At 40.2% G+C, this 15,958-nt stretch overlaps 1 protein-coding gene across 5 annotated transcripts in view; it reads right to left on the bottom strand.

The window, feature by feature from the left end:
- Syt16 (synaptotagmin 16) overlaps positions 1 to 15,958 on the bottom strand; it is a 284,749-nt gene that overhangs the window by 116,612 nt on the left and 152,179 nt on the right. For 2 of the 5 annotated variants that reach the window (XM_085830462.1, XM_085830463.1), the window contains exon 2: positions 7,051 to 7,877. The exons of 2 other annotated variants lie outside the window; for them this stretch is intronic. In XM_085830462.1, the coding sequence (XP_085686588.1) occupies positions 7,051 to 7,564 (514 nt within the window). In that variant the 5' untranslated portion in view covers positions 7,565 to 7,877. Of the gene's footprint in view, positions 1 to 7,050; positions 7,878 to 9,432; positions 9,515 to 15,958 lie in introns of all 5 variants that reach the window. One more of the 5 variants, XM_029484285.2, reaches the window with a different exon arrangement.

Genomic DNA, 15,958 nt, shown 5'->3' with positions numbered 1-15,958 from the left:
TCGAGGCCAGCCTGGTCTACAAAGTGAGTGCCAGGACAGCCAGGGCTACACAGAGAAACCCTGTCTCGAAAAACCAAAAAAAAAAAAAAAGAAATGGAGATGAGAATTTGCCAAGCCAACAAAGTAAGTTTCAGACTCCCAGACCTCTCTTTCACTAATCAATTGAACAAAAACAGTACATCCCCCCCCAAAAATCAATAAATTAAACAAGTATTAGAAAATATGATAAAGCACCTAAGTCAACTTAGATCAATATTATATTATATTATATTATATAGTTGTGTTTATATTTTATATTGAGCACACAGAATTCTGTCTCTTCAAGTACACACAAAATAGTCTACAAGTAAACACACATCCAGGTTAGCAGAACAAATCTGAATAGTTTTTTCCCCCAGAGAGGTAAATCTCCAACCACAAATGTTAACTTTTTAAAACTTAAGTAATAAAAAATATAAATTCTGGCTAGTGTGCGATTGAGCTATAAATCAACCACAGAAAAATATCTAGAATCATCATTGTTTGGAATCTAACCAATATAGTTTTAAGTAACCACCATATGAATAAGTAAAAGGGCACACTATAAACTAGTTTGATTGATAATGAAACCAGAAACAACACACATTTGTATCTGTTGAATGTAGATAATGCATTTCTTAGAGGGGAATTTATATCTTAAGTTGCATTCAAGTAAAATGTATGTGTGTGTGTGTGTGTGTGTGTGTGTGTGTGTGTGTAACAAACATAATAGAAGCCAATAAAATTAAAACCAGAGGGAAAATTAATAAAAATAAAAGGTAGTTTCTTGCAGAAAATATACATATTGACAGACAATTCTCTTCACAACCAGACCAAAACAAAAAATATCCTTAAATGTCCATTTAAAACCTAAAAACATTAGGTAATAAAGAAATAGCATAAAATAAATTCAATAGTATGAATGAAAATATCCTTGAAAAACACAAAATGCCAAAAATCACTTCAAAATAAAATCAATATAATCCAGTATCTATTAATTAAATTCTTATTCCAAACCTTCCCAACACACACACAAACACACAAATACACACACACACACAAACCCTCAAAACCCTTAGAGGCCCATGAGATGGCTTATTGTGGAAAAGTGCTTGCTACCAACCATGATAATTTAAGTTCTATCCCTGGGACCCATACAGAGAAGGAGAGAACGGAATCCCCCAAGTTATTCTCTGACTTTGTGCTTGCTCTCTCGTGTTCTCTCTCCCCGCTCCTTCTCTCTGCTTCTATCACTCTCTATTTGCCCACATACACATAAACACATAAATAAAACCCTTGGGGAAAAAACCATTAGACACTAATAAATTATAAATCTACACAAATTTTCTGGACAATAAGGAAGACAAACACTTCTGGATTCATTTTATGAACTCAGCATCACACAGATACTAAAATCAGTGGCATATCAAGGGTGCCTGTTGAAACACCTCTACAAGTCTTGAACATGAAGAAGTCAAACTGGCACCTACATAGACCCTTCACCCCTACAAACTAATGTTCGTGGTACTGGAAGGTACTCCATATGGTACCAAAAGAAAAAAGTAAACACAAACCCATCTACAAACCATTGGATCTCTAAAAGAGTAAACTAACTAAAAGATGCCCTGGTGCAATAGTGGCATAAAGCTTTTGGGAGTAACCAACCAACATCTTGTTCAAGTTCAGGCCCATTCCATGAGATGGAACACATACCCAGTGCTGCTTGGGTAGCTAAGAATCTGACACTAGATAGGCTAGGGACCTTAGAGACTTCTGTTTTACTAAAGGAACAGAGCAATAAAGTGACTCCTAATGACATTCTGCCATATTCATAGATCAGTACTCTGCTAAGCAATCATCAAGGACCCTTTCTCCTGCAGCTGATGGGAACAAATGCACAGAACCACAGGCAAGCATGCAAAGAGCAAGAGACCGTAGAACAATAAACCCTAAGAGGGATGCCTCCATCAAATCCTTCCCCTCAGGATCAGGGGACTCTGCAGAAGAGGGGCTGAAAGATTCTAAGAGCTAGAGGAGGTGGAAGGCACCAAGGAATCAAGGCCTTCTAGACCAACAAGACCAGTACCCATAAGAACTTACAGAGACTGTGCCAGTATGCACAAGGCCTGCGTAGATCTGTACCTGTAGACGGGATCCTGGAGCTGAAAGGAGAAGTGGGAACATGCACTCCAGCCCCAGCCCAGAAGCTATCTCCAATTGAGCGCCACTTGCAAATGCAAAATTAGTTTTCTCCTGGGGAGTTTCACTGGAAAAACAAACTACTCTTAAAGGCAGGCCCCATACACAGCAGTAGATGGCCAAAACAAAACCAATGTCATCTTTAGACATTCTTTGTCTCATTTAATGTTACATCAGGGCAGGGGATTTTGTTTTGCTTTGTTTCCTTTGTTTTGTTTTACTCTACCTTATAGGTCCTTTGCATGAATATTATAGCTTCCAGTTTGTGGTTTCTATGGGATTCCTAAATGTTCAAAATGCATGTGTCTCTGAATCTATATGCATAACTTGTATTTTTAATTTGGTTATTTTTGTTATTGTTGTTGTTGTTGGTTTGTTTAATCATTTTCTGATATATTCTGATTTATTTTCTTTTTTATTTATCTTATTTTATTATTATTCCTTGGATACCAGTTTGTGGATCTGGAGGTGGGGTAGACAGTAGGTGTAGGAGAAACAAGATCATAGGTAGAGTATATTGTATGAAAAAAAATCTATTGTCAATAAAAGGAAAAAAACAGTACTGGTTTAAAGCTGTCACAGTAGCTCCCACACCTTAGCTAGAGAGCATGTCACGGATCAGACACCTTCTGCAGTATTAACGAAAAGCATCTTCAGGGTGTCTGACCATGATGGTTCTCCGTGTGCACTGCTGAACTTTCTCTCCAGCCCCAAGAAATGCCATGGTGCTCCAGCCCTCCTCCCTGGGCTGTGAGCTGTCACTGCACTGATGTTGTCACTGTTTGTGTGTGTGCACAGCCTGATGTTTTCCGCCACTGTTGAAAACTTTTGCTGTGCCTTCAGTGTCCTCCACTGTGATTTCCATTCTCAGGGAAGCAAACGTGCCCTTCTCAGACCCCCCACGGGCAGGATTAAGATTTGTTTTTCCTGCCACCCAGCTCCAAAGCACACTTAAGTCTTTGTGCACATTTACTCCGTGTCTTCGCACACCTGCATGCACTTCTGTGCCTATGCCTGCTTCTCATTTTAACTGCAAACCCAGAGGGTAGAGAATATAGTTTCAATTTTCCTTTCATTTCTGCAAGCACCTGGCAATGACAATTGGTCTGCTTGGTTTTAAAGAGGTATTTGTTGAATTATTTAGAGGTGACTCAAAACTAACGGCAACAACTCATACTTAGTAATACAGAATACAGGGGGAGGAAGGAGAGCCAACTGATTGGGTCCAAGGCTCTGGGTTTCAGCCACAGCGCCACAAAAGACAGGTTCACATCCCTGATGACAACCCATGAAAAAGCCCTCAGCAAAACACCAGCCAGTCGCATTCATTAATGTATGAAAGTAGCAACACAGCCTGACAAGAAGGGTTTTCCGCACACTACCTTGGTCTAGTTCAACATCTCAAAAAAAGCAATCAGCACGACCCACTGTAACATGGCAAACAAGAAGGCCCTCGTGGACATTTCAGTTTGGGGAAAAACAAACAAACAAACAAACAAAACACCCTGTTTAACCAACCTCAATATTCTCTTTTGACAAACATCCAGCCAACTGGTACAGAGAACTTCTTTAAGCTGTGTTTAGCCGTGAAGTAGTCATGAAAGCTTTCCGCCCAGTGGAAGACTAACAATGCTCTCTCAGCACTCTGGTCACAAAGAGAGGATCCAGGGTGATCAGACAAGAAAAGGGGTGAATGTGTTTGATTCTTGGAAGGAAATATAACTAGAGATAAGTGAATTATCCCTCACTGGACAAACCAATTAACAAACTAGTGCATGCTTCCAATGGGACAAGATTTCAGCAGCATAAAGGGCCAATAAGATGGGCAAATCTCAAACATGTTACAGTAAGTGACGGAAGCTACATTTGAAAGAACACAAACTCCATCTTTTCTCTTAGATGACATTCTAAAAACACTAATGGTAACAGTAATAGTAAGAGAAATCTATTTTCTTTTAATGAAAATATTTTTTCATACAATAAACTCTACTTGGTATCCTATGGTATCAATATGGTACTGTAGAAATGTTGGCTCCCTCCACCAAGAAGAGAATTAATGACTTTGTCTGGATATGAATAATCTACTATGTGTATGGACTATGTGCATGCATGTATAGAGATAGAGAAAATGTATCAACTCGTGTTCACCGAGATGTGAATGTAGATGTGAGGATTGCCTACAGAAAGAAGTCCAGGAATTCTCTGAGATAATGAAACTGTTCTGTACCTTACTTGCGGCAGTGGTTACAAGATACTCTAAATAGTAACAAAACAGTAGTAGATAAGCCAAGGTAAATTTCATCTTGTGTAAGTCATGTTTCTAATAGGGAATAAAGAAAAAGTGTATTCTAAGATCAGAACACATAAACTCTGAGTCTTCCCAGTGGTGGAGCGTAGGCGATGTTTTGCAACAATACTAAGAGCAGCTCTACCTCAGAGAGATTTGTTCTCCTTCTGCTGAGTCGTACCCTGTCACAGCTAAGGTAGCACTCACCACGGCAGGAACAAACAGGAAGCTACAACATAGCCTCTGTCGTCTGACTTAAAGGTTTGGCTTAATTAATGTTTGAGTCCATATTTTGTGGTTATGAAAATTAACCAAGCCAGGCAGTGGTGGTGCACGCCTTTAATCTCAGCACTTGGGAGGCAGAGGTAGGCAGATTTCTGAGTTCAAGGCCAGCCTGGTCTACAAAGTGAGTTCTAGGACAGCCAAGGCTATATAGAGAACCCCTATCTTGAAAAAAAAAAAATCACTGCCCAGTTCAAATTGGGCAAGAACTCTCTAAAATCAGAATAAAATTCTAACTGGAATCTAAAATTCTACCAACTATATAACAAATAACTTTAAAAGACTCAAAACAGTGGTCCTTTGTAGTTATTGCTTGAGAAAGGATATTTGCCTGCCTGATTTCACCAACTCATTCCAGAATTTCATTCAGTAAGAATTAAGAAAGCATTTTATGGGGTGGGGACAGGACTTAGCCATTAAATTGCTTGCTATGGAAACATGATGGCCTGAGTCTGGATTCCCAGAACCTGTGTAAGAAGCTGGGTTAGGTATGCATTTCTAACCCTAGTATTGGGGCCGACAGTAACAGGATTTGCTGATGAGCTAGTCTAGCTGAATAGACAAGCTCCAGGTTCAGTGAGGGACCCTGTTTCTTTCTTTTTTATTTTAACTTTCTTTTTTTTTTAATATTTCTTTTATTATGTATTTTTCTCAATTACATTTCCAATGCTATCCCAAAAGTCCCCCATACCCTCCCCCCCCCACTTCCTTACCCACCCATTCCCAATTTTTGGCCCTGGCATTCCCCTGTACTGGGGCATATAAAGTTTGCAAGTCCAATGGGCCTCTCTTTCCAGTGATGGCCGACTAGGCCATCTTTTGATACATATGCAGCTAGAGTCAAGAGCTCCAGGGTACTGGTTAGTTCATAATGTTGCACCTACAGGGTTGCAGATCTCTTTAGCTCCTTGGATACTTTCTCTAGCTCCTCCATTGGGGGCCCTGTGATCCATCCAATAGCTGACTGTGAACATCCACTTATGTGTTTGCTAGGCCCCGGCCTAGTTTCACAAGAGACAGCTATATCAGGGTCCTTTCAGCAAACGCTTGCTAGTGTATGCAATGGTGTCACCGTTTGGAGGCTAGTTATGGGATGGATCCCTGGATATGGCAGTCTCTAGATGGTCCATCCTTTTGAGAGAGCCTGTTTCAAAGAGCGTGGAGAGCTATTGAGGAAGGCATTCAGTGTCTGGACTTCTTCGCATGCACAAGCACATATGCACATAATAATCCACACTCACACGTGCTCATGCAGAGAGAGAAAAGGTTGCTGTAAAAAAAGAAAAAGATATATTGTTTCCTTATCCACCAAGATCCCATGTGTCTGGTAAGACCTTTACCTAAAAGGCAACACTAGGAAGACTCATTGAAAATAGAGAGACAATATGGTATCCTAGAAATGTTGGCTTCCTCCAACAAGAATGGAATTAATGACTATGTCTGGGTATGAATAATTTACTAATATATGAACTATGTGCATACACACATGACACACACATCCCACCCCCTCACCTCAGCCTACCATTTGCCTCTCTCTCTGGGACTACTCTACATGTTAAAAGATTACAGCCATGGAAAATTTATGCTGAAACATATGCCCATATCTTTCCCAGTGTTAATTACATTTGTATTATATCCATGGTGCTTTTATTAAAGCCCTGCTCTATGTTCAGTTCTGACAAAATTAATGTCGTGGGCAACTCTTATTAACTATGTCCTTAGCATTCTAGGGTAAAAGCAAATGAAAGCATCCTATTTCAAAGATCTCCCATTCTACTGGCATCTCACATTCCATCCCAGTCAGACGCTGTGAGAAGTATTCTTGGAGTGTTATCAACTACAAATTCTGCAACAAGTATGGCTGTTTGCACAGGATTTCACGCTGAATAATATAGTAACATCTAGAAATTCCTAACCTAGAGGGAAGGGGGTGGGGGAAAGAACATTTTTAAAGATATTTTTAAAAACCATGGCATGTGCACAGGGACTTCTCAAACAGAACCCTCGGATTCATTTTTAAGCTTTTCACTTGCTCAGAACTATTATTTTGAAAAATGGAGCCCAAACATGGATCTTGTAAGGCTTCACAGAACAAAAATATTCCTGTGGATTGTATCTCTCAATCAGAAGCCAGGATTGAGGGGATATGTAAGTAGCAAAGAAAAGGTAAAATCAATGCTTAAAATCAATACTTAAAAACAAATCAAAGTGGAGCTCTACGAGCTGTCTAGAGAGCACAGAAACAATGGTACTAACCAGCTTACCTTGCTTTGTTCCATTAACCTTTTCTAAAGTGCCAGGGAGCTGGGTGTCAGAGCCATGCTGACGGCCACATCTCTGCCTCTTAGAGTGATGGTCTTCCTCAGCGATCGAAGAAAGCACAGGCTGGGGCTTCGGGATCTTACTGGGCCACGGGGGTATTACAGAGCTTGAGTCTTTGGCTTGCTGACCAAGCGTGGGGCTTGCCGTTTGAACGGAGTCCTGCAGATCACTATTAGAGCATGAGAAATGGTCCTCTTCAAGAAACAGGGAGCTTGCCTCCTCTGGACTCCCATCGTCATCCTGTTCTTCATCTTCCAAGTAGGTTTCCTGAATCTGGGTAGCATCTAAGTCCTGCTCTGGCTTATCGCTCAATGCCGAATCGTGTTTGCTAAGAAGGACCAATGAAGCAGATAATGCATCCCCGGCTTGCTGGAGAGCTTCATAAACTCGGGAGAGCCAGGAAGACAAAGGCTGGAAGAAGTTCTGGACATCCTGAGATGCCATGGTCAACACCATGATCAAATACCTCGTGTCTGCAGAGTCCACTTGTTTGGTTCCTCCTGAACTCTGAACTTATGTGAAATATAGAACAAGCACGATGAGAAATTTAACTGGAGGTCTCTTTTTTATAACAGGCAAAACTTTATTAATATATACATAAAGAAAACATGTGCAGTACGGGAGCACCGTTGGCAGTAAGTAAAACCAGGCTGCATGCTGGTTCTCGCACCAAGGTCTATGGAGGAGGTCTTTGCAGGGAACAGAGCAAGCGTGTTTGACAGGGTGGTCTCTTAATGGCTGGGACCATTTCACTTTCAACACTTCTCAGCTGAAACAGAGGAAAGACATGCTTATACCTGTTAAAGTCACAAGTGCAGGCTCGTCACCAGATACCTGTAATCAATGTCAAGCAGCATTTGGAGGACAGAGGAAGATGATACTGAACTCCAATGATGGCTAAATAAGAACAACCTTGTAAATCTAAATGTGGGTTGTACACCTCCTCACACTCATGCACAACTTCCATTCACAATAATGGATTCTACTCACGTGGACTGAAAGAAGTCCGCTCCCCACTGACCGCCTTAACAATGTGAGAAAAGTAAAGGAACCCACGGGAAGAGCCAGTTAGGCATGACACTTCAAAATGCAAGAAAAACTGGAGATTCCGTGCACAAGCATGCAGACCCCAGAGAGCTAACGATCAGGCATCTCTGTTGTGAGACACAAAGGTTTATCCTCTCAAAGGAAATATGTGTCTGGAATTTAAAAGCTTCCAACAAATCTTAAAAATAGAGTTTTACAGTTTTATGCAATCTCTAGAAATAGTGTCTATTCTTGGGGAGAAATCACTGAAAATGTGTGCATGGCAAAATGGATCACCCAGCTTCCTTGGTATCTTCTGCCTTTGTCTGTGTCCCTATCTCCTTAAGTTAGCCCTCTGCAACTTATATGTCTTCTAAAACATTCCATAAGATTCATAGTCTGAAAGAAGTTGCTCCTTGGCATCCATAAAACAGCACGGCACTGTAATGATCAAAGAGAATATGCCTATATTTTTACAGTCATATGCAAATACAAGCCTAGGCAGATTTACATATATGCATAGATATAGGTATCCCATTGCTATCCCAGTGTTACTAGTTGTTTCTATGATAGCAACATCCCCCCCCCCAGAATCACTCCATTCCTGAAGCTTTAACCCTCTTGATCTCAGCCTTTAGTACAACTGCTTATATTCTCTTAAAAATGCCTTGTTAGTGACTCGTAAGTGCATTGATTCGCTCAGTAAACAAAATAACAAATACTGACTAAGTACCTATTAAGTACTGGGCATAATGCCAAGCATAGGTAACCCTGAGGCCTCTGTCCTTGAGGAACTTGCATTTCAGCTAAAGAGGAACTGGGCTCTCTGCATTCTCCTCTTAAACTGAATAATTCATGTGTCGCCTTGTAGTGCTTATCTTCCTCTAACAGTGTCTTTGCAAACACTCAGTGTTCCATTGCTTCTTCTCATTCCCATTTATACTTGCCTGCTGGGGTGGCTGACCCAGCCCTACTTTTGTTTGGTTGGTTTTGGTTTCTTGAGATTCTTATTCTTCCAGTAAGTTGGCCTATTGTGTGGTCCGTTGGTTTGAGATGGTTTCATGTATCCTGGGCTGATCTTCAACTTGCAAAACAGCCAAAGATGACCTTGAAATTATGGTCCTTTAAACCTGTATATCCTGAGTGCTAGGATTATAGACATGTACCACTGCAGCTTGTCTATATGGTACTGGGGACCAAAGCCAGGGCCTCTGCAGTCCAGGAAACATGGCTGACAAACTACACCCCAGCTTCAACTCTGTTTTAATTTTAAACTTTTATAAACCCAAAATACATACCTCTAGTCCTTAGCTCGCTCTTTCCTTACTCTTCTCACAGATTCAAGTCAGTGTCCTGCAAGCTTTGGTAGTTCTGAGTCATCTAATAAAATAACGGAACACAGAAAGGTCTAGGCTAACTGCAAAACTGAGCCTGGCTAAGACATCTGTGGTTTTGTTATCTTCCTCAGAAGGCCAAACCCCATACTAAAGGTCGATTAAAAAAAAAAACAACAACAACAACAACAAAAAACTGATGTGAGCAAATATCTATATTGCTACACATTAATGTGCCACCAAAATCTTGAATTCAGTTATTTCAAAGCCAGTATGTCACTTTGCTGTGGGGAATCACCTCTTGGGTCATAGGACCTCATGACTGTGAATCTCTCTCTTCAACCCCCTCTCCTTCTGTTCCTTCTAAACAATCTCCCATCAGCCTTCATTTTGGGAACCATCCCATAATCCTCTTCTCTCAGGTCACCCACTCACATCACTCAGTCTCTTGTCTTTCCCAGCTTCCATCAACCCCTCTGTCCCTCACAGGTTGGCCTTCATTTGGCATTACTGCCTCTCCAACCCTAGAATGGAGGCTCCACAGAGAACGAAGGCCATCGGTTTTGTTCTGTCTATCTCTGTGCCTAGACATGTATTGAAAAACACTGTAAGCAAATCACTAGTCAATAAATTCACAAGTCTCACTAGAATCATGCACGGAACAGTGCTCAGTAAAAATTACTTACACAATAATTTTGTTAACATTGGGAAATAAAAACCTACTCAAAGCTTTGTGATGAAGCTCTTCAATGGTGTTATTCCACAAATTTCCCATATAATACATTTTCCTGTCAGCATTTGCTCCACCCAATTTAACAACCCACCATTTTGGGTTACCTTTGCTGCTGAGATGACTTCATTTCTTTTACATTTGACCCAGAAAGTATTTTGCCTAAGTAATAGTGCTTTGGGGCGTTTGAGAACTGGAAGGCCTCTTGGAGAAATCAATGGCTTTAGTCACTTACTCCTGTCCTTACAATGCATACAGCTTTACTTTTCATTCTAACAGAATGTCCACCTGAGCATAGAATGACCCCAAACTGCCACAGAGTGAGGACTCAGCCATTCCCTATCGTCCCTCACTGTGAGATCCTATATGCCGGTCACACGGATACTCTGAGTATTTCCACAAATTACCTTGATTCTTCCCTGACTTTTGTTTTCCCCATGATGTCTTCACATCTAGCCTGCCTCAATTTTGCATTGAAACTCTAACATCTTTTCTTCATCCGCTAAGTCTTCATCTACAATCCCAGACGTGGTCTCAGAGCACTTAGAATATGACTTTATGTTATAAAGTTGTATTTATTTGTCTATATTCTTCTGACGGTTTAGTACTTCATGAGTTTGGGAAGTATTTTTATAGGTTACAGCTTCAGAACCCACATGAAGCAGGAAGGAGTTCTGAACATGATTGATGGATGGATGGATGGATACATAGATAAACGGGTGAATGGTCGAATTGGATGGATGGGTAGATAGATAGATAGATAGATAGATAGATAGATAGATAGATAGATAGATAGATAGATGGGTAGATGGATGAATAGATAGGTGGTGGGTTGCTGAGTGAATGGATGGATGGGTAGATGGGCAGGTGGATGAAGGTACTAATGAAAATGTTTAAAGCAAATAGTCTTGATTCTGTCATTTATCATTTATAAAGTGGAATTCCCTTACACTATCAGTTCCTTTCTTCTCTAAAATTCAAGAACATACCAGATGGGTGAAAGAGCGTAGTAGCTCAGGCTGGATATATTGAAAAGAAAAAAAGTGCCTTTTCAGTAATGAGTTCTGAATCTTTGTTAATATTCACTATCATATTATCTCAAAGCAATGAAAGAGAGACCAAATCTCTAACTATAGAGGGGAGACAGGATGTCTAGAATGTATATCCTAGAACATTGAAGAAGGAACAGCACCTGTGACTGGACACAGAACATTACTTAGGTGGCAATACTGAGTACTGCTCATACTGAATTAATTTAAAGCCAAAGGATAGCAGTATAGAAGTACAGAGAAGCCATGGAGCTGTGTTTAAGTAAATGTCCACCTGACTGAGAGGGCACACCAAGGGCAATACAAATCTGTACTTACAGTTTTAGTTCTTTGGAATACTTTCTTTTTTTCTTCTTCTTTTTTTTATTAGACATTTTCTTTATTTACATTTCAAATGCTATCCCAAAAGTTCCCTATACCCTCCCCCCACCCTGCTCCCCTACCCACCCACTTCCACTTCTTGGCCCTGGTGTTCCCCTGTACTGGGGCATATAAAGTTTGCAATACCAATGGGCCTCTCTTCCCAATGATGGCCGACTAGGCCATCTTCTGCTATATATGCAGCTAGAGACACGAGCTCTGGGGGTACTGATTAGTTCATATTGTTGTTCCACCTATAGGGCTGCAGAACCCTTCAGCTCCTTGGGTGCTTTCTCTAGCTTCTCCATTGGGGGCCCTGTGTTCCATCCTATAAATGACTGTGAGCATCCACTTCTGTATTTGCCAGGCACTGGAATAGCCTCATATGAGACAGCTATATCAGGGTCCCTTCAGCAAAATCTTGCTGGTATATGCAATAGTGTCTGGGTTTGGTGGCTGATTATGGGATGGATTCCCAGGTGGGGTAGTCTCTGGATAGTCCATCCTTTTGTCTTAGCTCCAAACTTTGTCTCTGTAACTCCTTTCATGGGTATTTTGGTCCCTATTCTAAGGAGGAATGAAGTATCCACCCATTGCTCTTCCTTCTTCTTGATTTTCTTGTGTTTTGCAAATTGTATCTTGGGTATTCTATGTTTCTAGGCTAATATCCACTTATCAGTGAGTGCATATCAAGTGGCTTCTTATGTGATTGGGTTACCTCACTATTCCACCTCACACCAGTCAGAATGGCTAAGATCAAAAATTCAGGTGACAGCAGATGCTGGTGAGGATGTGGAGAAAGAGGAACACTTCTTCATTGCTGGTGGGATTGCAAGCTTGTACAACCACTCTGGAAGTCAGTCTGGCGGTTCCTCAGAAAATTAGACATAGTACTACTGGAGGATCCAGCAATACCTCTCCTGGGCATATACCCAGAAGATGTTCCAACTGGTAATAAGAACACATGCTCCACTGTGTTCATAGCAGCCTTATTTATAATAGCCAGAAGCTGGAAAGAACCCAGATGTCCCTCAACAGAGGAATGGATACAGAAAATGTGGTACATTTACACAATGGAGTACTACTCAGCAATTAAAGACAATTAATTCATGAAATTCTTGGAATACTTTTTTATAGCTAGTGAGATGGCATGGCTTCTGGTGGTATGGGTGTGTGTGTGTGTGTGTGTGTGTGTGTGTGTGTGTGTATGAGAGAGAGAGAGAGAGAGAGAGATTATGTTACTATGATTTTTTTAAAAACACTCTATCTAAAAGCAACTTGGGTAGAAAAGAGAAAAGGATTGATTTGGCTTAAACTTTAAACTTCCAGGTAATAACCCATTATGGAAGGAAGTCATACCAGAACTCGAGGTAGGAATCTGAAGCAAAAACCCCAGATTTCTGTTTCCTGGCTCATGCTCAGCTAGCTTCCTTGTAAAGCTCAGAACCACCTGTCCAGTGAATGGCCCTGCTTATGCTGGGCTAATGCTTCCTAGACCAATTATCAGTCAAGATAATACCTCACAGACTATCCCATAAACCAACGAGATAAAGACAGTTACTCAAGACTTCTTTTTTAGGTCTTTCTAGGCTGTACTGTGTTGACACAAGTTGACAGTTAATATTAATCAGGAAACAAACGAAAACAAAGAAACAAACAAAGATTCTATCCAGATCCTCGGATTAGAAGTCTTGAAAAGTCTTGAAAAGGCTCAATACTGGTTTAAAATTGTTATTGGTGGTTTATCATTATGAGAAATATGAAATTAAAAAACAGAAATGTATGTGTGTATCTGAGTAAGTGTGTAAAACACATGAATTCTTGTTGGAGGGGGCTAGAAAGGTTTGTTACCTCTAAAGGTACTGGGAATAATCTAGAAATCTAAAAAAGACATAGTAGCAATTGATAAATACAAGAAAAGGAAAGCCATTGGTGGATTTCCAAGGAGTCCCTTTTGAAAAAAAAAAAACTTAACTTTAATTAGCATTCTGCTTTAATTGTAACAGAGGTTAAGGGAACTATGATCATTTCAAATAGAAAATTACTAAGCAAGAAACAACAGAATTGTGTTTCCATACAAGTAAACTATGAAATGATTGAGTTCTGTGCTTTCTAAAATATTTTTAAAATCTCCACCAAAGACAACTGTATACAGAAAACAAAAATGCTTGTGAACCTATAAAGGCTGTCAGTTAAACCTTTCTGACTTCATTTTCTTATAATGACAGCTTCTTACAGGGGGCAGGAAGAGTTATAATCTAAGGAACACCCACTTATAGAAAAACATCAAAATATATAGTAGGAAGTGTGCATGCCTGTGTCAGGGTAAAGGCTTATGAGCACCTGGAGTACAGGATGCAATAAGCTACATTCTCAAAGACAAGAAAATGCTTCCAGTAGTATAGTTTCCAGGTAAACAAATCCTACCTCAAAATCGTGTACAAATCTGCCTTCTACCACATGTGGATGTTCAGCAGTTTGAAAGCTAAATCACCTTGGGAAAACCTCTTCTCACTATTCAGCATGATTCATAGGACAATCTAAGGAAAAAGTCAGGAATGCTGGATTTATTCGAGTGTCTCTTCACAGGCAGCTGTCAGAAAGCGTCCCTTGTCTACAAAAATGTCAGTTATTTATTATTGACACACTGGCCTTGAAGCTAATTAAGTCGACCATTATCAAGGCTGATGGAGAAAGTCATCTTGAATTGCCTAAGAAGGTCTGGACGATGAATAATGCATGCTGTGAAAATAAGAACTACAGAATGGGCCGCCATCCATCTTTCACGGGATTCGGAAGCATCCACAGGTGTTTTCTTTCAAAAGCAAATTTGTTATGTGGGTAGAAATTCATGCCATTGAAATGAAATACTTACTGAAACATTTGTCCAAAGTGTGTTGGCATCTTCACAAATGTAAAAATGGACTACTGGGGCAGGAGACATGGCTTAGTCAGTAAAGAGCTTGCCACTCAAGCAGGAGGTCATGAGTTCAGTACCCACCAGATTGCCATGCATAGCAACACATGCTTGTAAACCCAGAGCTGAGGAGAGAAAGACAGGAAGATCCCAAGGACTTACTTGCTGGTCTGCCTAATCAAACTGATGAATCCAAGTTTGGTGAGGGACCCTGTTTCCAAGAGTAAGGTTAAAAAGCAATGGAGGTAGAACATTTCATGTTGCCCTTTACCCTACAGATGCATTATGTGTACCCACACTCACAAGTGCACACAGGCAAACACACTCATACAAAACATACACATACACACACACACACACACACACAGCAAATAGTAGGGCCATCAGGGAGTCGTTATGCAGTAATGTGGAAACAACATAGCCACACTGTCATTGCAGGGACCTTGGACCCGCCTTGACCATTGTCTTTGGGGCAGGGAAAGGAAGGACAACAGTGGATAGAAATCAAAATGAGAACTTCCCTATAATTAAAATATATATTCACCAGTTGATGATGAGAGAAATGAATCAGAAAGAAAGGAAAGAAAGGGAGGAGAGAGAGAGAAAGAGAGGAGAGAGAATGTTTTACAGTCATTGTAAAGCAAGGTTACCTTGGATCCACCCCTCAGTTATTGCAAATCATGAACATGTACCAGTATGTTCTCATTCATAAATCAGAGATCACGACTCCCTATATTACAAGTCATCCAGTAAATTATATTATGCATGTTTTTAAAGCACATAGAAAGTGTGCAATGTGTAACAGGCACTTAATATCAGGCATTCATTATGCTAAATTTTGGGATGGTTTACATGGTAAAAATATATTAAACCCTTATAATACTTCTGGTATGTTAATATCTCAGATAAGAGTATTTATCTAACATGTTGTTATTTACAATATTCTTGAAAACTTACATAAATAAAAACATATAAAAAAAACAACTTTCCCCTTTTACAGATGAAAACACTGAGGCTCAAAAAGGGTCTGTGCCTTGCTCTGACATTAATTATCTGGATTAAAGGACAGAAATGGTATTCCGATTCTCTCTTGTTGAATTGAAAACTATTCTAAACCTTCATAAAAGACAAGTGATAGAGAAAGAGGAACACTCTTCCATTGCTGGTGGGATTGCAAGCTGGTACCACCACTCTGAAAATCAGTCTGGCAGTTCCTCAGAAAATTGGACATAGTACTACCCGAGGACCCCGCTATACAACTCCTGGGCATATACCCAAAAGATGCTCCCACATATAACAAGGACACATGTTCCACTATGTTCATAGTAGTCTTATTTCTAATAGACTAATAGAAGCTGGGAACAACCCAGACATCCTTCAACAGAGGAATGGATACAGAAAATGTGGTGCATTTACACAATGGAGTATTAGTCT

This window comes from Mus caroli, unplaced genomic scaffold (assembly GCF_978045245.1).
Source record: "Mus caroli unplaced genomic scaffold, Mus_caroli_1 scaffold_14, whole genome shotgun sequence".
Taxonomy (NCBI): domain Eukaryota; kingdom Metazoa; phylum Chordata; class Mammalia; order Rodentia; family Muridae; genus Mus; species Mus caroli.
This window is presented reverse-complemented; position numbering and strand designations above follow the sequence as displayed.